Source organism: Passer montanus, unplaced genomic scaffold (assembly GCF_014805655.1).
Source record: "Passer montanus isolate IOZ18808 unplaced genomic scaffold, ASM1480565v1 scaffold2, whole genome shotgun sequence".
Lineage (NCBI taxonomy): Eukaryota > Metazoa > Chordata > Aves > Passeriformes > Passeridae > Passer > Passer montanus.
Genome location: NW_024366591.1, coordinates 26,997,434 through 27,024,032, shown reverse-complemented (window position 1 = coordinate 27,024,032; position 26,599 = coordinate 26,997,434). Strand labels below are relative to the sequence as shown.

The following is a 26,599-nucleotide window of genomic DNA, read 5'->3' as shown; positions in this document are numbered from 1 at the left end:
GGCATCCTTACAGCCTGACCAATAGTCACCTAAACCAATAGTCAAAATTCTATCTTGCTGAACTGTCATGTCTTCATATAATCTTATGGATCAGATAACGTGTAAAGGAAAATATTGTCCTGTGGTAGACAATTAATGTAATGCTTCTTATTTCCATTATGTCTTCAGACTCAGACCTGTCCTCTGCTACACATTATTTTTTTATCAAGGTGTACCAAAGAAGGTAAAGGAGAGAGATTTTGGAAGAGATTCCAGGAGCGGTTTCATCTTGATATAAGAAAGACATTTTTTACAATGAGAGTAATTAATCACTGGAACAATCTCTTGAGGAATGTGGTCAAGTCCCCATCAGAATTCACCTTCATGAGCTTATGGGATGCTTTAGACACATTTCCTCTCACTCTAGCACCAGTTGAAAATGGAGTTAAAAGTTTTAGTTACTGTGAAGAGGTAAGGTCTAGTGTGTGTGATATTGTTCTCTAATAATGTATTTGTATCATTTATCTCAGTGTTATTTTTTATAGTGTTGCTAGTATCTTTCTAATATTGTTCTAGTACTTTTTCACCCATGGAGCTAGAACCCCACTGTATGAAACTGCAGGCTAAACTACAATCCCTGTCTGTAAAACACACAATGCAAGTAACATCTCACTGTTGTACAGTGTAGTAACACTTCATTTCACACTTCTAAATTGTAACATCGCCCTAGGCATTAAGCATACAAAGAATAAGAGATGAAAATCAAAAGAACTTGCTAAAGAAAAACTCTGAAAGAAGATTGAGTATATTCTATTTTAACTTTTAGTATTTCTATCAAATATCAGAACCCACAATATTCTGGGAACTGAACATTTAGCATAGCACATTTAGCAAAGAACTCAATGACATCCGAATGGAAGGAAATTAATTGTAATACCATGTATGAACACGTGGTTTTTGAACCTTGTACAAGAAGGCACAGAGCATATCCTTGGCTTTTCCATCCATGGCATATTCCTACAAAGATTTAACCTGCTGCTGGAGATCTAGCTTTGATTCACAACTGGAATGCTGTGCTTTGCTGCAGCCTGCCATCTTTTCTCCAAAGTGCATGTATGCACAGGACATAGTCTATCCTGCTAAAAAATCATTGGCCTTTAGGACCAACAAATTCCACTGGTATTTCACAGTCTTTAGATGGTTTGCAAGTCTGTGAATTATTCAGTAATTTTTCCCCATTATTTTCCATGGAAAATCAGTAAGAGTTTAAAATACTCATTATCATGCAGAATCCTGCCTTAATCCCCATAAGCAAAATGCATGTAGTTACTCCCTCCAAGAAGAGAGACATCCACTGAAGGCTGGCACGAGACTGGATGTTGTCACTTTTGTGTTAGAGGACAAGAACCAGTCACTGCAATGACATAAACATGATACATTTATTTGAAGCCTATTGCTGTTTTATTGTGAAAATGGTGTAATCTGAAGTGTGTGATAATACATAATTGTTTCAAAAAATAAAATAATCTGGCTTTTGTTTTATTCTGTCTGACCTCTTAAAAACCAAACAAAACCCAACTGTTTTTAATTTCAGCATGATGGGAGAGACAATGACCTTTCTCAAGCAACAACTAAGCTCCTACAATTTGATTGAGCCCTTTCAAGACAGAAAACAAAGTCTGAATTATGCCAGTCTGTTCAGACATAGAAGTGAAACAAAATCTCTTGCAAGGCAAATTTGATGAGGAATCTCACTAAATCAGTGATATACGTGGTACAATATGAAAATGCATCATGTACTGTAGGTAGAAAATTAATCAGCTATTTTACAATTCAATTCCATAATTTCAATGGAATAGTAATTTTCTCATAGAATCCACCTTTAAAATGCTGATTTCCTAGCTACAGGAGGATATTGTTAATGAATGGTTTCTTTTTCCTGTCAAACATGCCACAAGATGAACATATTACTGTGGAACTCAAGACTTACAGGTTTGTTTTCCTATTTATAGCTCTCTTAAATGCAGAACTAGTTTTGTTGTTCACCATAACTTGTTAGATAAAACACTGGTTGGATTTTCTTTACAGTAGAGGGCATTCCTGGTGTAGAAAAAGAAGTAATGTATCTAAATGTAAAGGATAAATCAAACTGAGCATATAAGCATCTGGTAAAATTTCCTGTTGTTCAGTAATTTGAATAGCATATGCTGCTGTAAGATTTGTAATTAGGTTTGTACATAAGCAGTATTGTTAATATTGTTGTAGCCCTTTAACTAGATTGGGTGCTGAGTTTTCATCATGCTTCATAGGAACTGCTTAGGCTGCTTTAGAAAGCCCTGCCTATATTTGCAGAAAAGTACATTTTCTGATTATGCTGATAATTTCACATGTTGAGAGAAATTTCTCAGGGATTTCATGCATTTGTGGCTGGACTTGGCTTTGTGTTTTTTTAATGTAATAGTTGCTAGCATTTCTGAGCTAAATCTTGTCACGGTAAGATGTCTCTGCATTTGAAATTACATGAGTGCAGGAATTCATTCTTCTGACAACCTCTGTTCTGCTTTTGTCAGTGGTAAATTCCAGCTCAAGGAGATGTCAAATCACAATGAAGAGAGGTTTGCCTAGGAAAAAATAATGATAATTCACGCCTTACGGATATTAAAATTCAAACCCACAAATGTGTGTGTATTAAAGGAAAATCTCATTAGATATGTACAAATTAAAGCTGTTTTGGCCTTAGCTTTCTATTTTTTTTAAAGGTGAGAAATAAGTCATTTTGATGCTTTGCTAGAGAATTTTAAGGAAAAAAGGACCTCTTATTTTCTAGGCATAAACGGTCGTTTCTCTTTGACCAAACTACATAATCATTTTCTTTCAGATAATTTTCTTCAAAGTATGACCCATTTGTATAATTTCACAAACAAATGCCCAATACTTCTTTCATCTGCCCTTACTGTCTAGCTTTGTAATTTTTAGTAGTACAGGCTTTGAGAAGCCATGCGTCCTCAATGTACCCTGGATGCATTCAGTAGTACCATACACTCAAATTAGATACAGTGTCTGACTGATAAATATGTGGATAATCAGCCATGGAGAAGGCAGCCTTGCTAAAACAATATTCCGGACCCTTCCAGGAGTGAAGTTAATGTGGATTGGTAACAAAGTGTGGAAGTTATGTTGGCACGAACAAACCCAGAGAAAATCAGTGCTGCAGTGTGAACTGTGTGTGGTAACAGAGAGAAAAGGATCCATCAGAAGGCTAGAAAGAACAGGAGAGGAGTGATAAGAAAAGCTCGTGACTCTCAGAGAGTCCGAGCCAGCTGACTGTGACTGGCTATTAATTAGAAATATCCAACATGCCCCAATGCACCTGTTGCATTCCACGGCAGCAGATAGTTATTGTTTACATTTCTTTCCTGAGGCTCCTCAGCTTCTCAGGAGAAAAATCCTGCCAAAAGGATTTTTCAGAAAATATCATGGCTACAATACATGATAGCGTGGGCTCTGTCATTATTTTGATGTGTTCCCATGCTTCTACCATAGGAGGTAGAAGCAGAACTTGACACGCACAGGTACTCAGATAAGCCATGAACTCGTTCACCTAGACCGCTTCACTGTGCCCTGACACACCAGCTACGCCTCCGCTCCGGCGGGGAGCCCGTGCCGCCGGTGCCTTGCGGCTCCTGGCTTCCCCTGGGGGGCAGTGCCGAGTGCCTCCCTCAGCGGGGCACAGCCGGAGGTGTGCTGCGGTGGACACGGCGAGGAACAGCGGGGGCGCCGAGGGGCCGGCCCGGACGGGGCCTGTGCGGGGCGAGGGGGCCGCGGGCACGCGGCTGGGCCGGAGCGGCGCCGCCCGGTGGTGGCGGGGGGCGGTGGCGGCGCGGCCCCGGCTGTCAGCGCCGCCCGAGCCGGGGTGCGAGCGGGCTCTGCTCCGCTCCGCGCCGCACGTACGGCTGAGCCCGCGCTGCCATGGAGCCGCAGGCACGCGGTGAGTCTCGTCGGGACAGAGCCCTCCGGGGCGGCGCGGGCGTCCCGTCCCTGCCGCCCGGAGCTGCGCTCACCCCTCGGGGAGGGCCGTGCCGGCGCGGGGACAGCGCGAACCGGGGCGGGGAGAGCCCGAGGGAAGCCGCGGGCGGCGGCTGGGGCCGGTGAGGGGAGCGCGGTGAGCGGTGGCCGTGAGCGCTGCCCGGTGCCCGCCGCCTGCGGCAGCCCCAGGCTCGGCCGTGGAGCGCGGCACGGCCCGCGCCCCGTCCTGCACCCCGAGCCGGCAGCCCCTTGGCTTTCCTTGTGGCTGGCATGTTTCGCGGTCAGGTAGCTGGCTGATAGCTGTGTTGAGTTAGTGCCGTCGAGGTTTGTTGGTTGGGTGAGGTGTCTGTGTGTCCTGCCCCGCTGTGTGTCCCCCTGCCCCGGTCGGGCTGCAGCCGCTGCCTCCCGGGGACGAGCGGGACATCGCCACCCTGTCCTGAGGCAGCCGGAGTGCGGGAGCTGCCTCCAGCATCTGAGACCCTGGGACTCGGCTTCCAGCAGAGCTCTGGATCCACCGAGAGCCGCTTAAAATTCGATCCGCTGAAATATTTCTGCAGCTTCAAACGCGGCATTCATTCACTTAAAGTGAGCATTTTCTATTGCAACAGTTACGACTTACTTAGCTGTTCATCTCTCTCTCTGGAGAAAGTTAATTGGTGTCCGAACAAGAAAAGAAACTTTTCGTGCGAGTTACAAATGATGTTTGTGTCAGCCAAAGAGATTTAGCGCAGACAGGTCTTGCTCACCTTTATAATCTTCCTTCTGTTTTCTAAAGAACCTCATGGCTTTGTCACACAGGACTAAGCTGGTGGTACAAATATTTCTGCAAAATCAGAATGTTTAGGAAACGGTTTATGTTATCTGTAAAACATGGAGATGAAATAAGCATATGCTCATTGAAACTGACAGAAAAAAAATAGGCTTCTTAATTCCTAGTCAGGCAGTTAAAATCTGCCTTGAACAAATACACTTAAAAGAGGCAATGTTGGCTGCAAATGTGTTTGTATGTAAAGGAATACAGTGGAAAATTTGAGTTCATGATGCTTGTGAATGAGAGCCTTTCTGGCAAGTGTTGTCCGTGTGCTGTCCCAATGGACGCATGGCTGAAGCTGCCTGCTGAAATAAATACATCTGTGGTTCAATTCTCGGGATTTTTAGAAGTCAGTATTAAGACTACAGCATAAGACTGTTATTTAAGTAATTCTCTGAATACATCTGTATAGCTACTATGATGGGGTCTCCTATTCATTAAACAGGACCTCCATATGATACAGAATTTGGATAATTTCTTGTTTTGTAGAGCTGATGGAAAACAGTATCAGTTTCTGGATAGTGGTGTATGTACGTGTGAATCTTTTGCCTTTTCTGACTAGTAAGATAAGTAAACACACATGTTCTCAGTGTGTTAAAAATTTAGGTCAATAAATGTGTTTTGCTAATGTATATTTGGGTCAGCAGCTCTGTTACTTCCCCAGGTCTTGAATGAATTCTTCTTCTGGATGACTATTGGCTAGTGAGAGAATGTAAAATTTTACCTGTCTTGAGTCACTTTTTCCTTTGGTTTTTCACCCCTGTGTGTTTTTTTGGTTTTTTTTTTTTCTGTAATCTCTCAGAACAATCTCCCATTAAGAAAGAAAGAAATTAAAAAAAAGAGTATTGCTTTGATAAACTAGCAGTACAATCCCAGATTTTTTGTGGTCGGTATTTGCATGCCAGAAAACCTTTGTTTTTACCCTCCCTTTCCTTCTAGACTTAATTTAGTGCATGCTACTGCAGTTATGGAGCCTTGCTGGCAAAAAGAATCCAACCTGTATGAGTCCAATGCTGTCAAATTCAGTTGAGTACATCTAAGCCCTGGCCAGAAGTCTGAATTTTTCAATCCCAGTTACGCATTTTGCAGAGAACAGTTATAGCACTTTACTAACAAAACAATAGTAATTTCCTTGAAAAACTGCTTTACTTCCAATATCTCCTTAAGCAGCAGGAGAAATGTGTATACATTTGAATGAGTTTATTAATTGCTTCTAAAGAACTTTCAGATGCCCACAGAGAAATGAATCCTGAATGGTTTGTTCCAGTGTGCTCTGCTGGGGTATTGTATTCCAACTGAAAAGATAAAGCTATGCATTCAAAGACATAATTGTGTTGTCTGTGCCATTTTATATTGTCCTTAAGGCAGGCTATGCCTGAGTAGACAAATTTTGTATTCAAGGAATGCATGCAAGTATAAAAAACAGATTTCTTCAGAGCAGAAAAATAATTTTTGTCAGCATTTTCACATAGCAGCATGAGTTAACTTAATGAGTCTTAATGCAACTGTGGACAAAAGAAAAGCATCATGTGTAAATGTATCAAGGTACTGGGCAGAGCTTACAGCTACATTGCACGAGTTTCTGGGGGGTTCAAGGCACAAGGTAGTATCTGTCCATGCCCCAGGACTGTGAAAATGAACTGCTCTGATACTTACTTTATAGTAGTAGAGAGAGTTCATGGACTGAAACAGAATTACTTATACTTGAACATATTGAATGTGTCTGGCATCATTCATGTAGATGAACTAGATAAGACCAATCAGAGGGTAATAGTAATTAATGTTAAAATTATTTTGAAAATAAATAGTCACATGTTCCATGTCAACAAATTAATATGTGTAATAATTAAAAAAATACTTTATCTGAACTTTAAGCCTCTGAGTGTTTTTCTCTTTGATTACTCTTTGTTCTTAATGGAAGAGCTGATCTGGGAGCACACCAGCTAGGCTTGTACTAGGTGCTAAAAATTTCGTAAGAGCATATTTGTTTTCCTTTCTATGGCTGCCAGTCATTTCTCAAGTGACAAGTTTGGAAATCTGAAGAACAGTGTTTCTCTTTGAAAGGGAGGAAGATCCAAACTGTGTATGTGCCTCTCACTATACTCATTCTACTCCAGATCCAGATTAACTGACTATCACATGTAGTCCTGCTTTCCAGTTTAAAACTGTGAATGTCCTGTAATAATGACAGTACCATGGATGTCTTACTCTGTCTCTCATCAGAGAATCCCCTTTTTTAACACTGGAGCTTTGCTCATTACATATTTGTCTCCTTTTGCAATAATTCTCCATTTCTTCATGCGTCCAGATATAGTTGTACCCTCTGTGTCTGTCACATCCTCTCTTGATTCTTACTTTGATAAAAAGCTTTGATGTGCAGCTTTCTGCTCCCTTTTTACATACACAGGTAGCTCAGCCAGCTGCTTGCACTCCTGGCCTCTGAAGGGGTTTTTGAGGCATGACTCTGGCAATTCTGGCAATTCTCCTTGGAGCTGTTCCCGACAGATGTTCTGCATCTTCAGCCAGTTATTTGTTGTAGCCATAATAGCTTGCAGTGGCTACACTCACCCCTGTCAGGTATTGTGGTGAGGGCTGTGTTTAGTTCAGATGTTGGATGACTCCTCCTTGAGGCCTTATCTCATAGGCTTGCAGCACCTCACTTCTTCCCTCTGCCGTGTGCAGCTGGCATGCTCCTTCTGGGATCCTCAAGCCATCTGCATCTGTCCTGTGTAACAGGGCAGAGAGGCAGCACCTTGGCATGTGCGTTTGAGTGGAGCTTGTGATCAGAGGAATGTCATGGGAAGCCATGCATTAGCCCAGTGCCCTCTCCCTGCCACAGTGGCACCAGTCAGGTGGTCTGAATTCTCCGTGGTGGGAGGCAGTGGTGAGGAGGACTTGTGTTACCTTGATACAGTGTACAAGACTTGCCAAAATGGCGTTGGCAGCTTGGTCAGCATTCTCTCTCCTTGCTAGCTACTCCTGTGGCTACCAATCCAGACAGGAATCTGGATAGAGTCAGTCTTGCAGGGGGAAGGTAGGGATAGGGAACACATGGTGAAGCTATCTCCCTGCAGCAGCAGTGCTGTAGCCATCAACCAAAGCAGTGTCATGCTGGAGAGGGCAGCATCTTCCCTATCCTCATGTTCGAGTCTGGTGCTTCACCAAGGAGCACTGACTGTTTTGTTCACCTTTTCCATAAGGACAGAATACAACTACTGATTTGGAGCTGATTTAGTGTAACTGTTTTATGAGAACTGCCTGTCCACCTATGCTTTTTGAGGCATCAGGATTCACTCTAGTTATCCAGGGGTTTGTGCTGTCTCTGTACTGCTTACTAGAACTCAACATTGCCCCACAAGGGAAAGCAGGAGAGAGGACTTTGCAAAGGGGTGAGAGGGTATTGGAGTAATTGAACCAGCCATGCTTATTTCACTGCATGGTGGAAGTTTCAGCTGCTGTGTTAGCAAGATCACATGTGGAAAAAAGGTCAAGAGAAAAAGGCAGGGTTGTAATTTACTATAGGATTCTCAGATATTTAACAACTGTGCACAAAGCTTGAAATAATAGCTCTTTCATGCTTTTTATACTACAAGGAGAGAAAATGCATGTGTGAAAGGAGTTATTTGGTATATCAGATTTTAAGTAAGTAAATGTCTGAAATCAAATGCAGTGCTTCTCTTACATTTTTGTACCTGTGTTGTTTTCAGCTTCATGACTCTTGTCATGGGTTGACATTCAGTTTGCTGAGGCTGAGAAAATTTGAGTGGCTTCATGCTACACCTGAGAACTGAAAATAGTGTACTGTGGGATTCAGAAATGAGATATAAAAAAGAGACCTCATCTAGAATCTAGGACCAATCTTACAAGTATTTTTAACTTTGACAGTTTTGCAGCCATGAGGACATAAAATGTAGAACATGCTAAAACAAAATGTAGAACATGCTAAAACAAAGACATCTAACCGAAAATCATGTTTTAAAATTCTTGCTCTATTTTTTTCTCCTGTGTCTTATTTTGACAGGTCTGATGGTATGAGCCCTAGAAAGCAGCACAAGTACAATCTGAGTGTGCTCTGTGTACTAAAATGTGTTAGTAGAAAGATGAGTATACTGATACTGTCCTGACGTGCCTCACTGACTAGTACAGAAGAGAAATGTGTGGAACTTTTGAGGTGCTTTGTTTATCATGTGCTGCTTGAAGTATGCGGCACAACCTTAACTGAAGATTGCAGAGGGTTTGAAGGAATGTTGCCATATTTAAAAATTTATGTATAAATTGGGAGCTTGTTTTAGCACAATCCTGGAATTCGGATTTAGAAAGAATGTACTCAACCCTTGACTTGGAAAGTGTTTTCAGGGTAGAATGAATTCTTACTTTCTAATTAGAAAATACCTCTTGAGGTAATAAATAAAAATGAAATCTGGGCAGGCTAGTTTTATCTGATTTTACTTGTATCTCATGGAAATGCACAGTTGCAATGTGCATTTCCATGCACATGCATTTCCATACCCGATTTTATATATATGGTATGCTATAGTCATATCACTGTTGTCTAAACTGGGCTTTTTGGCTGCTGCATGCTCTAAACCCATCTTGTATGAGAAATGGTGAAAAGGGAAATATGACAAATAAGGATTTTAGTATCATGTCACACTGACCTTCTTTAAAATCCTTCAAAACTATGTTAAGTGGATTTGTTTCATTCTTTAGGACAGAGGTCATATTACTTAGCCATCTTTGAGGTCCATGGATCAAAATCATATCTATCATGATTATACTTTTGTATCCATGATGTGGTTAAGTGTTGCAGGTGAGTAATTGCAAACCACATATTTAGCAAATGCTTGTATTGTACTTGAGCAGTGAATCTCCCTTTTCTTTCTCTTGTGCTGTCTCTCAGTCCCTCTTTTACTCCATACAAAGAAATAGAATGACAGCAGTGAGGATCTTGTTGCAAATGTTCTTATCGAAAAGTGTAAAACAAGTGCAAGAATGCAACATCTACAAAGTGATACTTCCTGAAGTGCCATTCTACCATGATGATAAAGCTCTGCAGTGTCTTCAATTTTCCCTCTCCCACTTGGGTATATTTTACCTTTTCTGTGCTTTTAGGATTTAAAATCACCAGATGATAAAAAGGGCTCCTAAAAAGCTGCTCTTGTAATTAACTACTTCTGTGTAAGATTTCTTGAACTTTTTGATCCTTTGTTACTTATTCCAGCAAAATTTTATTGTGCATATATTAATGGCATGTGGTTAATGTCATGGTGAAGTGAAAAACCTACTAGTGGATCCCCAAGCAGACAAGAAAAATTCCACTGCAAATAGTTGCATAAAATACCAGGAATTTCTGTTTCTCTTCACATTACCTGTCATGTTTTCGTATGTAAGCTGATTGTTGAAAAATATCTCATTCTTGTAGGTAAAGCCCCAATCTTTCACAGCAAACAAATAATAATACAGCAGTAAAATTTATAAAGACATATTTACAGAGAAAAAGAAAAGCCATCATTATGTGTGTGTGTATCCCAATAAAAGAGCTTCTTTCATTTAGTCTACTCTCCAGCTAATGGGCTTTCAGATGCTTAGGAGCTATGTAGTCAGAGATCCAGTTGTTGGATTTTTTTTTTTTTTTTTTTTTTTTTTTTTTGCATTTCTAGTCACTGAAGGAGAATCCAGGGAGCTGAGAGAACTAGGCTGGGGGTATAAAGAACAGAAGGAGGTCTAATGACTTGTGTCATTTCCAGAAATGGAAGGCAATGGTATGTCTTGAGCAGTCAGTTCCTTCTGAAGCAAGAAAGGCTACCAGGAAGAATGCACACTTTTGGGGCTTTTTCTGTTGGTCTTCTAGGGTTTGGTTTCTCTAAAGCTGTCCTGCTCTCACCACTAATGTACTTTAGCCAGCAGTTATCCTTGCCGTCCACCAAGAACATAATAAGAGTACACAGAAACTAGAACACTAGTGGTGCTTTAGGCAGAGAGACATCTATCTAAAGCTACACTTAGAAAATACTTTTGATATTCATACAAGTGTGAAGTGCCTATAGATATGGTGTTGATTTTCCCAGTGAAAAGTGTTTGCACAAAGTGTTTACATAACAGGCAGCACAGTTTATTTTCATGTGCTTTCTTGCTGAACAGGCTACTTTTGTTTGCTGATCAATGAAGTTGTTAGGACCAGATCCTCTCCAATCTGTTTCTTCCTCTATTGCAAACCATTCTTTCTGGACTTTTTTTTTTTAGCATTTATACAGTCTGATTTTTCTCTAAGCTTTGCATTAATTTGTCAAACACCCTTCCTCCTTAGTCATTCAAGTTGTCTCTATTTTGTACCTGTGCCATGCTTTCAAATTGCATTTAATAATTGCCTAATAATTACAGTTACTAACGTATAAATTGTAAATGAAGCATAATTTAAAACTACATATGATATTAATTTAAAGATCTGTATGATTAATATGCTGTAGATATTTGTAAGTGGTAGCTGAAGGGATGTAATGCTTTCTGTGTTTGCTTCTTCAGTAAAGAGTTAGGTTTTTCTCTGTTCACCTGTTTGTTCAACTGTCTTTTCACCAGTTTCCTCACCAAGAAATTGCCTTGCCACCTGGGTGGGACTAAGGTGATGCAGGTTTGTAGTTACAAAAAAGTGGCTTATCACTCTCTAAGAGTTTTAAAATACTTCTGCATAGCTGCCTCAGAATATCTGTTTTCATTGTGCTTTAGGTGAATTTAGTAGTATCTTGTCATGCTGATATTGGCTAAGGCATTTTAGGTGCTTATCCTATCCTATAATTCCTCTTTCTATGTTTCTCACTTGAATTAAAATGTTCTTAGATGCACAGAGTAGACTTCAGGTCACACTAAGGTTTTTAGAGGATGATACGGACCAAATGTGTCTAGTTAGAAGGTCTTCTGAAGGCCTTAGATACTTGATATTCTTTCTCTGGTGCATGATGGGCTGTTGCAGGCTAAAATTTCATTTTAAAGTGATCAGAGATAGTTGTATTTAAACACATCCAGATTTTTCTTGGAGACAAGTGAAATATATGTACATTACAGAGCTGGAAGGGCAATTATGCCAGGAACAGAAGATTATCTTGTGCTCAAAGTATTTTAGGTAGATGGCAGCTATTAACTTATTATTGTGGGAGGAAGGAATCAAAGTCATAATCAGAGAAAATAATGTTTGCCATGTCATTACCTAACCAGTGCTGTGCACTATTATGTGGATACGAAGAACCAGTTGAGCCATGTGCTCTTGCAAGAGAAAATCCTTTAGTCATGTAGTGAGATAGGTGGTTCAGAGCTCTTGATAGCAAAGAAAAGATGACAGTGAACAAGGAGCAATTACTTGAATAGCCTGTCTGATTAAAAAAAAAAAAAAAGGCTGCTGAATAATGTCATTCAGGCATTCATATAAACTGAATCACAATGCAGACTTGAAGACTTAAATAAGGTCTTTGCAGAGCTAAATAGCAGATTTTACCAGGAAACTGCAAGTCAAATACTACAGGTGGGGGAAAAATGTGTTCTCTTGGTTTTAAATTGCTTCAGAAAACAGAGAAGCATAGATAATCAGCAATATAGATGAAGTCTGCAGTAAGAACAAGGAATAGAGAAGAGTATGTAATGATAGTAGTTTTTACCCATTTAGAAGAGGCTCAAAGATAGGAACCAGATTTAGACCTAGATCCAGAATTAGAAGGTTACTCAGTTGTGTCCAGTTCTGCACAGAAATATGGAGCATGGACATATCCTGAAAAGGGAGCGGCAGTATTTTGGTCCTGGTTATGTGCTGTACGTGGGAGTCAAGGATGGGGAGAGTAAGAAGAGAAAAAAAATTTAACACTTAAGTTGAGTAGGTATGAAGATGTGAATGAAAGCTATTAGCAGGGAGGCAAGTATTGGAGTTCTGGTTTATTTCAGAAAAGTACGTTGTGTTATGTCCCTCTTGCAACAAGTTCCTCAGGAAAATATTATTACTTAAGCTAGTAGAAGAGTGAAGAGAAGATGAGCGCTGTCTTGTGCTCATTTTCTAGACTTTCTTAAGGTGCTGAAGTTAAAATAGACATTATTTCACACTGGGTGATCTGTAAAGATTCTAGATTGGAGGTGTGAATGATATTCTTGCCACTTGAGTGTGGTCAAATGCAACCTCAGCAGCATGGCAACTCTTGCCATGTACTTAGCTAAACCCCGTCCTTCTCTTGCCCATTGGCTTGCCATTGCCTGTGCCCATAGCAGCTGTCATAGAAGCTCACCTTCTTTGGTTCAGGGCTTATCTTCTCAGCTGATCTTCAAGGAAAAAAAAAAAAAGCCCAAATTCTGCCTGTGTCAGCTGCCATTTTCTGCTGGTATTTGAGGGTGAATTGGGGACCTCAAAGATTGAGGCTGTATGGTGCGGCTGGATGCGCCAGTCTCTGTCGCCTGGTCCAATAAATAGCCCCTCTTCCTGAAGCACTGTCTTCGTGTCACTAGGATGCATGGGGCATGCCTCCTGTTTCTACACAGATAGCCAGGGCCCTAAACCCCCGGGACCTCCACTCAGAGCCCCACTAAACAAACACATTTCTTTGTGTGGGCAAAGCCGCAAAGTTAATGATTCCAATAACTCTGAAGGCCTTAAAGTGGAGCTTAACACTAGAAGCAGAATAGTAAGTGCTTCATTTCACACCTCAGGATGCTGGCAAAAAAGCTCGTGGGGAAAAAAAGTGAAACTTGGTGGTGGACAGGCCCAGATGGATGGTGCTATTCTGACTGAGAAGTGTTTTGTGTGGCCTGTGTGCAGAGAATGACTGTTACACTAATTCCCAATTCCAGGTTTATCAGAGCAAACCATTGCAGCAAGACATCCTGGCTGAAAAGCAGTGTATCTGCAGGAGGTGGCGTGGCACTCAAGTGAGCTGTTTGTCAATATATTTGGAGTATTTCCTTTAAAAAATAAAAAATTGTCTCATCTTGAGTAGAGAGCCTGTGCAACAGAATATGGCTGTTGTCTCTATTAAAATGTGTTGTTTTCAAATAATATTCATATAAATGAGCTTTGTTTTTATTGGCTTTAAATAAATTGTGTTGTAGGTAGATGCGTCCAAGAGTAGGTCAAGTTTATTTAGGGAAGACTAGGGGAAGTTTCGACTGTCATATGACACAACCCTCCTCCCCACTCCCCCCACCCTGTTAGGAAGGCAAATGTGGACCGGTGCAAAGTAGCTAGTCTGAAAGGATTATGGGGTGAAGCAGGTGGTGCTTAAAAAATGGGGGGCTGGGAGGAAGAAGGGCACAACACACAAGACATATCTGCTCTGAGAAGTGTTTGATTCAGTGCCTCATTTTGGTGGCCATGAGCTTTTACATAATGTAACATAAAAATTAGGAAAAACTCTGGGGGAAGAAACTGTACCTTTCTCCCAACTTAGGGAATGATGTCAGCTCTGGGGCCTCTTAAAAAAGGCATGGAGGGCCATAGAGATAATGAGAGAGCTGGAGAACCTGTTCTAAGACAGCAGGTTGAGAGAGTTAGTGAAGAAAAGGCTTTGAGAAGATCTTACAGCACCTTCCAATACCTGAAGCGGTCTACAAGAGAACTGGAGGGACTTCTTTCAAGGGCATGCAGTGGCAGGACAAGGGGAAATGGCTTTAAACTGACAGAGCAGGTTTAGATTTCATACTACAAAGAAATTATTTACAGTGAGGGTAGTGAGACAAAAGAAGAGGTTACCCAGAGAAGTTGTGAATGCCCCATCCTTAGAAGTGCTTAAGGCCTGCTTGGATGGGGCTTTGAGCAACCTGGTCTAATGGAAGGGGTTGGAATTAGGTGATCTTTTAGGTCCCTTCCCACTCAAACTGTTTTAAGATTTATTGTTGCTAATTTATAATTTTGCTGCCTACAAAGCTTAGTCACAGATCACGGATCTTTTGTGCCAAACAGTATGCAATAAGGCAGTCCTGGTCCTTTAAAACTGTGATCTTTACTCTCCCAGTATGAGAGATTGATCACAGAGGGGAAAGATCATTTGTCCCTTTTCTTCCAGCATTCCTAAATGTGAACATTAGTCTATGTAACAATATAGAGACATTTATTCTGTGTTGAAACAATGGAAAAAATGAATTTGAGCCTGAAGAAGATACAGAATCTATAATGCACCTAAGTATAATTGTTTCCTGTGTATTTTCTCTAGTACATTTACAGGACCAAAAGTGACACATCTGTCTTACATGTTGAAATAGCTGAAAGGGGGTGTGAGAAAAGCAGGCAACCTGCTGGCTGCAGCATGATTTTGCTCATTTTTAAATTACACTTTTAAAGATCTTGTTAGTTATGTGGTTTTTGATCTAAAGGACACTAAATATGACTACATGAAGAATTTCTTTTGTAATTAAAAAAATATAATTTTATTACTTCTTGTAGTACAGATACATTGTTGGAAGTTAATTGAGGAGGCTTTTGAGTTTAATTATACTGCAGTTAGATTGCTATCTAATTATATTCTTTTGCACCTGGCTTTAGAAAAGTACAATAAACTGATTCATTCTTAGGAGAGAAAGGTTATTAAATCCTGCCATTAAGTTTCAGCGATTCTGATTCAGTGAAGCAGATGCATGATCTTAATTATACAAATGATGGTATTGCCGTCACTTCTACCAGCTGAGGATGGGACCCCAGGTGCCTCTCTGTTCAGAGATGAGAAAAATGTACTGTCATGTATTTTTAGTATGAAAGGGTGGGTTTAAGAAATGTGACTGACAACTTCCACCTCTGACTGCCAGCATTTCCATGTCAGTTCTTATCTTCCCCTATATTACTTTATCTCTAGTTTGATTATATATGCATTATTCCTTCATTTGCTTTATGCTGTGTGTTACAGTTTCTAGAGTACCTTATTTGTAGAGAACAAGTCCCTTTTGTGATGCAATGTTATCCACTTTCTCATTCCCTATTATTCTATTGTGACTTCATCTTTTTCCTTCTTTTCCCCTGTTCTTCCTGAAGAAAAAGAGACTCTTCCACTTGAGGCATTTTTTTTCTCACCATTGACTTCACAGAAAGTTATGCAACATGATCAATAGAAAGCACAGAGAATGGTACAGTGCTGTCATTACTTTCAGTTTGACATAACAGAAGGAACCTTCTACTGTCTTTAAACTGTTACATTTCACAATGTTTTGCTTTGTTTTTCTCCATAGCTACAGCTTGAAAATGTTACCCTTGTCTTGTCCAGGCATTCAGGATTATTACTCTGTACAGAGAGATCTTGCTATAGGGTAAAATGTGCAAGGTCATCCTTGCATTCCTGGATATTTGAGATAATTATTTTGCTTGGAAGATCAGTTCCCAGGTTGAAATCTTAGGTTGAAGTAAGTCATATGTATTTTTTAACTGTTATTGCTATTCTCACTATTCTCATCATGTTTCCATGTTTGGCATGATTATCAAACTCCTTATCAATGTATATGGTTTCTTGGTGCAGTGGTCAAGCTGTTGAGTCTCTTTTCTGCCAGTTTTTTGTGTGTAGATTGTCTGTTTTCACTGGCATAGATTGGCAGCTGTGTCAGCAGTTTGTGGGGGAAAAAGAAGGTAGAGATATCCTCAAGGTATGATTTTTTTATAATTTCTTTTTTTATATACTAAAACAGACAAAAGAATCAGCACAGTACAACTGGCTGTTTATCCAGTGGCTCCAAATAAAAGTTCTCCTTTGTTTGGAAATCGGCCAATCTATCTCATAGCTATGGATAGATTTTCTTACTGCTTGGCTTTGCAAGGGTTAAGAGATGGAAGGCAAAGCTTTAACAAAGTCAGTAATAAGCTGCTGCAGGATGACCAGGGACACCTACTCTGAGATTTTAGACTACGTCCTAGAGCTCTTGAATACCCAAAAGCTGTACTCTCTCCCTATCCTTTACACTACTGCCAGCCTAAAGCTCTGTTGAGAGAAGGAATGAAGACACTTCCCCATCCATCTCTCTCTTTGAAGGAACATACTCAGAGCAAAAAGAAGATTGAGCCCATATGGTTGCAGAAAGTAGAGCCTACATTTTTCTGTTATGTTTATTACATTTTTAGTCTACATCACCTGTGCATCTTAGCCAAAGTGAATCCAGCCTCTGAGTTTGTTTTTCAATCATAACTTCAAAATCAACCTTATCTTTTCAGTTCTAAGTCCTTTAGGAGAGTGGCAGGCTGTATGTAATTGTTAGGCTCAAGCCTAAGCAAGTTCATGACAGATTCAGACTTGTCCACAGTTAGAACCAGACACAGAAGGGAAGATCTTCCTGCAATAGTTTGTTTTCTAGATGAATTAAATGATAACATATTTTCCTATTTTGATCTTCCAGTAATAACTTTGTAGTGGAAAAAAATGGTATGGAAATCCTTGCAACTTCTGTTAGCTTTTTCTGATCAATTTAGTTATTTAGTACATGCTTCTAGCCCCCCTTGTCTCCCCCTTAATCTCTATATCTGGCATTAAGACTACATTATAAAGAAGATCAAAGACACTAATGCAGTGTCTGGACAGTTCCTTTGTTCTACTTACCATTTCATCCCTTTGAAGACTTAATTGCAATTTAAATTTGTGAACAAGTGTTTTCCAAATTTAAATAAGAAACTCTAATGACATGGCAAAAGAAGCTGTAGCAAGTCATTTTGCTTACTAGAAGGGTTATGTAATATGTTTTCTCACTATTTGATGTGAATTCTAGATAACAAAGTAGATATGGTAATTTTAATTAGTTGGAAAACAAAAAGCAGAGCAGTAAAAACACTTCAATTGTTAAATGCTTTGTTAACACAAAGGATCATCTATATATTTCCTTGAATGAATGGTAAAAAATGTACACAAACAGAAATATGATGGTTTTTACCTTAATTTTGCTGTCATTATGGTTAATTCAACAAACATCAGTGCCTATAGTATCAGCTTTTCCTTTGCTGGTTTTTGGGGGGGGGGGGTTGGGATTGTTTTTATTTTTTAAACAGTCAACATACAAGAAATAGTCTGATATGTAATATTCTAGAACATGGGTCTGAGATGAATACAGAGAAAAAAAAACCACAAAAAGCACTAACTAAAACATCTTTGTGTAGTTAATCTTTAGATACCTGAGTAAGTAAAAAAAAATCTGTCATGGATTTTATCATTGTATTATTTGGTTATTTTAAATTTTGTGGAATAGCTACAGATCTTCTAGATTCTAAGTGGCTTATTAAATTTGTCATCCCTACGATTCTACTAGCAAACATATGCACAGGTATTGATCAATGTTGAAACAGTTTCTTGCATTAAATCAGATTTAACAGCAGACCGTAGAATTAGGGTCACTAGTCTTAGCCACAATTACCATGAACTTTGGGAGAAAATAAAAAATGCCCATTTCAGCACACTGGAACTACTTGCATGGTTGTATTATTTTGTCATACAAATCTTTCATAAGAACACAATAAATGTGCTTCCCCAGGTATTCATCTCCTCCTACTTCTTTCTATATAAACCTCCTAATACAAAAGAGGCTCATTTGTTTCAACTTGGGTCCTTCTGTATGACTTGCAGTTCCTATTTACTGATAATCCCATACTTTTAATGTTTCATTCATATCATATCTAATGATATATGTGACAGTAATTACTAAAACTTTCTCTAAACTAGAAGCCAAACCATGTTTTGCACTGATTCAAACCTATTTCATGATTTCCCACACTTTATGGGGGCAGGGTTTTTTGCTATTTTGAAGTAACATAGTTACTAACTACTTCATAGTTAGGCAAACTACACATGAATATATTCTTAGTGTAATTTGCTGTAGTATCAGGAGGTTGTATGAGACCATAGGACCTGCAGTCTTGTCTCCAGCAGTCCTACGCCACAATACGAGGCTATCTAGAAGAGATAATAAGGGAGGTGGGCTGGGTCTTGCATCTGTCTCTGGGCAGAGTCTTGTGGCAGCATATGCCAGAGCTAATTGTTGATTAATTGATTAAGCTCTGGATTGAGCTTCACTGCAAATGGAGAAGTGGAGAGAAGGGGATAGGTAATGAGAGAGAACTCCTTAGCTGACTATGGAGAATGAGGGAAGAGAAGTTCAAGGAACAGATTCTGAGACAGCTTCTCTTCCACTGATGACTCTTGTGTGATTTTTTTGTTTTTTTCAGTGTAATAGAACTGCTGGACAGGCACAGCAACTGAAATTAAATTCAGGAGCAACAGAATTAAGTTAATCTGTATAAGACATAGTAGGAGAAGAAAACAGATGTTAGTTAGTGGTAGTGTCTAAGCTCTGTCCTCATGCCTTACCTGTTAGTGGCCTGCTTGAATGAAACTTGGAAAACCTGTGCTTTAGATCAATATATGGAGGTCAATGCCTAAAATACCGTACTGTTAGTAAAGGACATAAGAGATACAGGACACTACCAATGCCACAGGTTCTTGTAAATGGCTGGTAAACTACTGAATGAGCTCTTAATTCATTCAGGGAAGCTTGTAACACCTATACTACAAGGTAAAGCAAAGGTTATTCAACTACCCAACAACTGAATTGCTCTTCTAAAAGGGTGGAAAGTTAATTTCCAATTCCACACCTGGATATTAGTGCGATTCTGAAATAATAGCAGCTCTGCATCTGAACAATTAATAACAATTTAATCACAATTCCAGATTTTCCAGATCTGACCACAGCTGGAAGCAAGGCATGATCTTCAGTATTTCTGAGAGGAGTAGGTAAGAGGAAAGTGAATGCAACTTGAAGGCAATTTTTTTTTCCTACTACCAATGACCTTATGTTAATCTTGAAAACAACTCAGGTACTTGTACCTGATCACCCTTCCCAGAGTGATCAAGCCTCCATGGCTCATAACTAATACCTATGCATCATTAAGCAAAAATACTGTCTTTCTCCAGAGCAGTTCCTGTGTGTTGTCAGGTTATGTAGCTGGGCAGGAGAGGAAAATGCCTCGGTCTTCTTCAATACTGGGAGGAGACCTCATAGCAGTCTACAACCTTCTCATGAGGGGAAGTGTAGAGGCTGACACCGATCTCTTCTCTCATGACCAGGGGACAGGACCTGAGGGAACAGCCTGAAGCTGTTTCAGGGGAGGTTTAACTTGGATATTAAGGAAGGGTTTTTCACCCAGAGGGTGATTGGACACTGAAGAGGTTTCCCAGGAAAGTGGTCACAGCTCTAACCCTTACGGAGTTCATGACACTCTGAAACACATGGTATGATTCTACGCTTTGGTCTGTGCAGGGTCAGAAGCTGGGCTTTGATGATCCTTGTGGGTCTCTTCCACCCCAGAATATTCTATGATTCTATGCTTCTATTCCATGCCCACCCAGAATTTTGAGGCTGTAAGAGATCAGAACTTGTAAGTGGGCTTACATCCCTTCAGTTGTACTGGAGGGTGCTAGGCTGCTCCATCTCCTGCATGGTCAGGGAATCACAGAACTTCTTTCAGCCTGGAGACCAAAGTGTGAGAGATGACACTATGTAGAGAGAGAAACCAGTGACTGGAAGAAATGTTCTGCTGGCCTTGCAGCGTCACACAGTGCAGAGCACCCACAATCCTGAGCAATAGGTACACCTGTGATCCAAAGCATCCTTGAGTCCTAGCTTAAGGCTCCAAAGCACTGTGTTAGGTTATCAGCATACCCGGGCTGATGAGTTCAGTAATGGCAGTGGAGAACTAGTACAGTACGAGTCTGAGCTGGTGGATGCTAACCTCCACTGTGCTCCATTACAAATGTAATGTCCTAATTGTAACCACTCTGCTATTGTTGCTGCTAGAATCTAAGTATTCTCACATGAGGAAATTTCAGAACTCAGACTGGCCTAAAGAAGGCTGTGACTCACAGTATGCTGTAGAGATGTTCAGACTGGAGCTGTGAGATGGCCAAAGTGAAACATTTGCAGAGGGACAGTGACCATTATGGAGGACTCTCGTTATTTGAACAAGAAAGTAGAGACTGAAGGATCAGACTAGATTTTAGAGGACTTAAACAAGAAGCAAAGTACAAAAACTGGGAGAGAAACTGGATGAGTTTGCAAAGTATCATAGAGAAGATTGACATGTATTTGTTGTTTTGGAATGGATTGTAATTTCAGTCCAGTTTTGAAGTTTAAACTTGACGATTGGGCCAAGTATTAAGTGTTATTCATTTTTTTTCTGGTGATTTTGTCCATGTTGGCTTCCATCTCTTACCTAGCTGTTCCAAAACTAATGTTTTCCCTTGAGCATGGATGTATCTGCCTTCTTTTTGATTTAAGGATCAGTTGCTCTGAGATTACCTCATCTCAACATCCATCCCAAGGCTTCCCTTAAGGGTTTTTAACCCTGTTGCCCCTTAGATCCTTCCCAGCATTTCCAACAGCTGCCCTGTACCACTGCTCCTCCATCCATGAAAAAATAGACTGCTTTCAAGACTGTGCAGACTAAGATTAGCTTGAGTCCCATAGCAACACTATTAATTCTCAAACAAATACCAAATAACAATTGTGTTTAGAGATGTAGGGGTGTTAATAAAGGTGATTTGGGAGCATTCCTACTGAATAAATATGCTTTTCTTTGTCCTGATTTCAGCAATCTAGGTTTTCCTGGCAAGCTGCTTTTTGGATAATAGCTAAGATTTCAGCTACTTCTATATGCCATCATGTTTTTAAAAGGTTTTGTGCTTAAGGGTGGTGATCTATTTCTGCATATGGTGCCAAGCAGGGGTTCAGCACCTGTGTTGCTGCTTTTTGTCTTCCCACTCAGGGAAGATTGTAATTAACAAGGCTGAATTCACTCCATCATGTTCTGCAGGGAAGCTGGTGGTATGAATTGAATCAGTTCTATTCTGTTAAATAGAAAGAAACCCAGGTACACTGGGAGACTCTAGGTGAAGGAAATGGCAGAAGGCTGGAGGGAATTTAGTTTTCTGCATGAAAATGTAAAGTACTCAATTTCAATAGACTTGTTCCTTGTAACCTCTGTTCTTTAATGCCCAAACTTAACTAAGCTGTATTTTAATCTCTACATAATAGAGTATACAGGCCTCTGTGGGGCTAGGAAAGAAATTGTTCTCTTTCATATTAAGCAGTATACAGGTCTCAGGAGTCAGCAGAGATGGCTCATTACCCTGCTAGGGAACTGAAATAAAGGAAAAGTGCTGTCCCAGGTGTAACCTGGAGGAGATTTTTGTTCCACAACAGAAGAAGCTCTAGAATTTAAGGCGAGTTCCAAAGTGACTCAAATGTTTTCTGTTATCTCATGGTTTGTATTGTTTTCTCTGCAGACCATAAAGAATGAGAGGCTTTTAGCAGCTGGAGCCCCAGCAATCTTCTCTTCACTGAATGATTGGGAGATAGGAAGTATTTTGTTTCATCAGTACCTATTATGCCAGGCAGGCCCTGGTCTTGCAAGCATTTATGTATGCACTTATCTTGCTTATTATATATACTGACCCTGATCTTGGGCATGCAGAAGAAGAAAGTAACAAGGTCCGGTGTATTTGTCCCCCCTTCACAGGCTTAGATTGAGCAATCAAGGAATGCTTCTCACTAGCATTCAGAAAATTCAAACAATAGGTGTGGCATTTGCTTCTGCAAACTGTGTGCATCTGTTAGGTTTCAAGTTGCTGCAATCAGAGGTACTTCTAGAGAAAACTTGGCTCTGTAATATACTTCCTTTATTATTCAGTGTACTATTGCTACTCTTCGCAGCGGTGATCCACATTAGCCAGCTTTCTTATTTTGAAGAAAAAGCTTTCTTTTTTTTTTTTCTGTATTGTTAGAAGCAAGAAAATGCCTTATCAGGGATTAGTAGGGTCCAAGGTGATGAATTTCTGGGAATGAGTGGTGTTTACACATATTCAATTGCTCCTGTGCAGACACACTGATACTTCCAATAGCTTTTCAGAAGCAAAGAGAAGCTGAATGCAAATGATTGTAGCAGGAAAAGGTTGGTTTTTCTTTGCTTGTTTTCTTTTTTTTGTTTTGGGGGTTTTTTTTGTTGTTGTTGTTGTGGTTTTTTTTTTTGGTTTGTGGTTTGGGGTTTTTTTTGTTTGGTTGGTTGGTTTTTTCCCTAGTGGGTAAATACTATATCATTCTTGTATTTTAAGGGATGCCAATACAATAGTTGAAATAATAATGGTTGTCTTGACCTTTTAAATTTTTAAGGCCTGTTGGAAACTCAGTCATTCCATGAAGCAGATGAAGACGTGGTCACTGATGTTGATTTCACCAATATGATTTCTGAAGAAGAAAAAGAAGAGTTAAAGATTGAGCTAGCCAAGGTAATAAATTTGAATTTCTGTGAGTGTTACTGTTTCTACTCCCTCAAACTGGAAACTACTAATTTTAGGATGAAGTATACATCATAAAGGCGTGCCTTACCTTTTTGGTAAAATTAATCTAGGCAACAATAATGTAGCTTATAATTTTCTTATATACCTATTTTTTGAAGGTTAAATGTCTTATACTTGATGTTTGTACTTTGAAAATCAAATGCACATTCCCATCTTAGTCAAGATGTGTCTTTATAAATGTTCCTTGAAAAAGAATGAAAGGTGTTCTCATTAGATCTGTGGTATTGTTGTTACAGGGGTTGTGCCACCTGATAGAAAAATTTCTTTTTGTGGTGCTCAGAGGAAAAGTAATGATGACGGTTACAGAAGAGGCTGATGATAACGAGCACAGTAATTTAATCACATTTTTGTTTCCTTTGGCACTGATGTGTTTTGAGAAGGTAGTATCTTTTTTCAGGAGTCTGAAACTCAGGATACTCTGAAGAGGCTTTAAAATAATAAGGAGATGGGAGCAAAAAGGTGTGAACCACATGATCTCTTTATTACAAAGATTAGAGACTGTCTAAATTTGGTCTGCCATGGAAGAATAGACTCAATTTTAATTATTGCTGCTGGATGCTGCAGAAAAGTGAAATTCCAGAATGGAAAATGAGATAATGGGGAAAACTGTGGGTTTAATTTTTTTAAATATGAGTCAAATAACAGAAATCACAGCCATATAAATGTGAGGAATTGGTTTTGCCTTAACTGGAATACTTAAATTGATATAAAGTTGTAGTACTTAAAGTACTTACAAAGTACTTACAAAGTACTCTAAGAAAGAACATCTGTAATGATTTTCAAGTAATTTACCTGCAGTGCTGATTCAGGATGTTCAAGTGAAACAGAAGACTGTTTTTTCACTTTAATATTTTATCAATCTTTGTGTTTCTGAGTTACTAGTTAACTTGTACTTTGCTGATCCTGTCACATCTGTAAATAATCAGAAGGAAGCTGAAATTTTACCTGATCAGTTTATCAAATTAGTTAGGAGTTGGCATATTCATTACTGGCTTTTTATGAGGACCAGAGGCAGTGGACACGCACTGAAACACAGTAGGTTCCCCCTGAACATCAGGAAGCATGTTTTTAATGTGTGTGTGACTGAGCAGTGTACCCCAAGATGTTTTGGAGTCTCCATCCTTGAAGATATTTAAAAGCTGCCTCGGTACACTCCTGGGAAACATGCTCTAAGTAGGGCTTGAACCACGTGTCCTACTGTGGTCCCTTCCAGCCTCAGCCATTCTGTGATTCTCTTCTCTGGTGAAAGGGACTTCACTGGCAGGTAGAAACAAGGAGGGAAAAAAGGCCAGAACTTCCTGCAGTCATCTGAGAATGATACATCTCTCTCAACAGAATTAATCTCAAATGTTTCTGGGTGTCCCTTCTGCTTACTGATTGCCATAGGAGAGAGAATTCGCATTAGCTCATGCTGGAAATGCTTTAATTTCGGTACTAACATGCAAGAGATAGATTGCCTGTGAAATATTATGCTCTTGACTGACCTAGGAATTGTTTTCCAAATTCCTCACAGCAGTTTACTGGCATGAAGCTGATGCTTAAAAGCAAAATAAAACTGATAATTATGCTAGGAAAGGTTTGGAAAACTTGAATGTAGAGTGAACAAAGTCTGAATAAAGTCTAAAGTTAAATGAGGCTTATGACTCTTATAAAAGACTGCAAAAAAATGTGTGACATTGCCTCCTTCAGAAAGAAAAATTTGCTAATGTGGGAATTGGGTAATGTTTCCTTCCTAAAATCTATTAGTCTTTACTTACAAGCCCTTTCTGCTCCACCAATGATAGTTTTGTTTTCTTCAATGTCTTCATGTGCCAAATAATACCTGTTTGAGCCTGTAGGAACAAGCACCTCTCCTACTGTTCTGAGGGGTAAAAATCATCCTTAATTCTTCCATCAATAGTTGATAAAATGGGGATCTGTTTGTGAGCACCTGTTATGCATTTATTTAAGCAGAAAATATGTGTTTCATCTCTGTGTTGTGTATCTAATGTATATATATATTTTTTCTTCCTCCTTCTCACTCTGACATTAGGAGAGGAACAAGAACTACTGGTTTTCTGGCAGGATTTTTTTGTATCCTCTATTCTTATTCTCTTGCTAATAATCTCTTTTTACTGGAAACTTCTCAGAACGTGGACTTGCTCTGTTCTGGTATTTGTAGCCCAGCTAAAACAGCAGGGCTCTGACTCTAATCAAGCCTTAGGATTTCTACAATGCAACTAAAATGAGTAACTCTTACAGAAGCTTCTAACAGTCATTTGAATTTACAGAGGTCAGTCTGACTTTCCAGAATAACAGCAGAAAATTGTCGCCCAAAAGCTTTACATAAGGCCAGAAGATTGTTGGCAGAACAGATTCCCCCCGCCCCCCTCGCTGTGAGGAGCATTGTACAATGACTCTTGAGTCATGCTGGGGGCTGAGATTTTGAGCTACCTTGCTCACTGCTGTCAGTTGTCCTTCCATTACACTCATCAAAGCACTCATTTACTCTTTGGTGTCTTCCCCCTCCCACACCTTCCCAGGAGGAGCTATCTGCTTTGATCTAGCTGATGCACAGCATCAGCAGTGTGTGCTACTGCATGTTTGTTCCCAGTTTGAGGAAAGATTATAATAGTACCTTTTTCTGCAAACTTATGGGACAAGAGAACTTTGCCTTTGTATGTTGTGCCTATATTCTTCTGACTCTGCTGCACTTTGAAAGAAGGGAAGGAACCATGAGAATTAGAAGCTTGTATTTCTCTTGACCTAAGCCCTAGTTTTATAATGGAGTTATAAACACTTACAAAAGTGGACTAAAAAAATTCCTAAACAGGTGATGCCAGACTTCCATGAGAATTAGGTATGTTACATGCTTAAATGCTTTTCAAGATCCTACTGTAAGTCCTAATCCTTTCTACCTACTTCAGAGTCATCACTGATATTTGAGCACTTGAGGGCGGCTTTGTATCTGTCATTATTTCAAAGTGATAGAAGTTGAGGAGGATTTTGTCAATTCAAAACTGATTGCTGTGTTATAAATAATAAATTACTTTTCTTTAATCAAAAATGTTGCTCATACTTCTGCCATTGAGCACAAGGCTAATGCTTGCTTAGGTTATCACAGCTTTAAGATGTCTATTCAATGGAACAGATGGAAAGTAATTTTAATAGAAGACCTGAAATGTTTATGTATCCAAGTACCTGATGATCAATCTAGTGCTGGCCCATAAGTGTCCTTTAGCAGTATTGCACAGGTAGTCATGCACTAAGGGGTTTGCTCTTGGTGAGAAACAACCAAAAAGAGCTCTGAACTGCTGCCTTAGGAATGGTGACATTTGTGCTTTCTTTCTGTAAGCATATAACCAGTTACCTTCTCAGAAGAGAGCCTCTTGACACCTGCCTCTTGACAGTAGTCCATTTGCAGGTTAGGAATATAATGAAGCCTAAAGGACATGGGGAGGAACAAAGC

At 39.7% G+C, this 26,599-nt stretch overlaps 1 protein-coding gene across 2 annotated transcripts in view; it reads left to right on the top strand.

Moving 5' to 3' along the window:
* Window positions 1–3,837: 3,837 nt before the first annotated feature.
* Window positions 3,838–26,599, top strand: part of TPD52L1 (TPD52 like 1) — a 49,983-nt gene continuing 27,221 nt past the window's right edge. For both annotated transcript variants that reach the window (XM_039707707.1, XM_039707706.1), the window contains exons 1-2: window positions 3,838–3,967; window positions 22,964–23,079. In XM_039707707.1, the coding sequence (XP_039563641.1) occupies window positions 3,949–3,967; window positions 22,964–23,079 (135 nt within the window). In that variant the 5' untranslated portion in view covers window positions 3,838–3,948. The remainder of the gene's footprint in view (window positions 3,968–22,963; window positions 23,080–26,599) is intronic.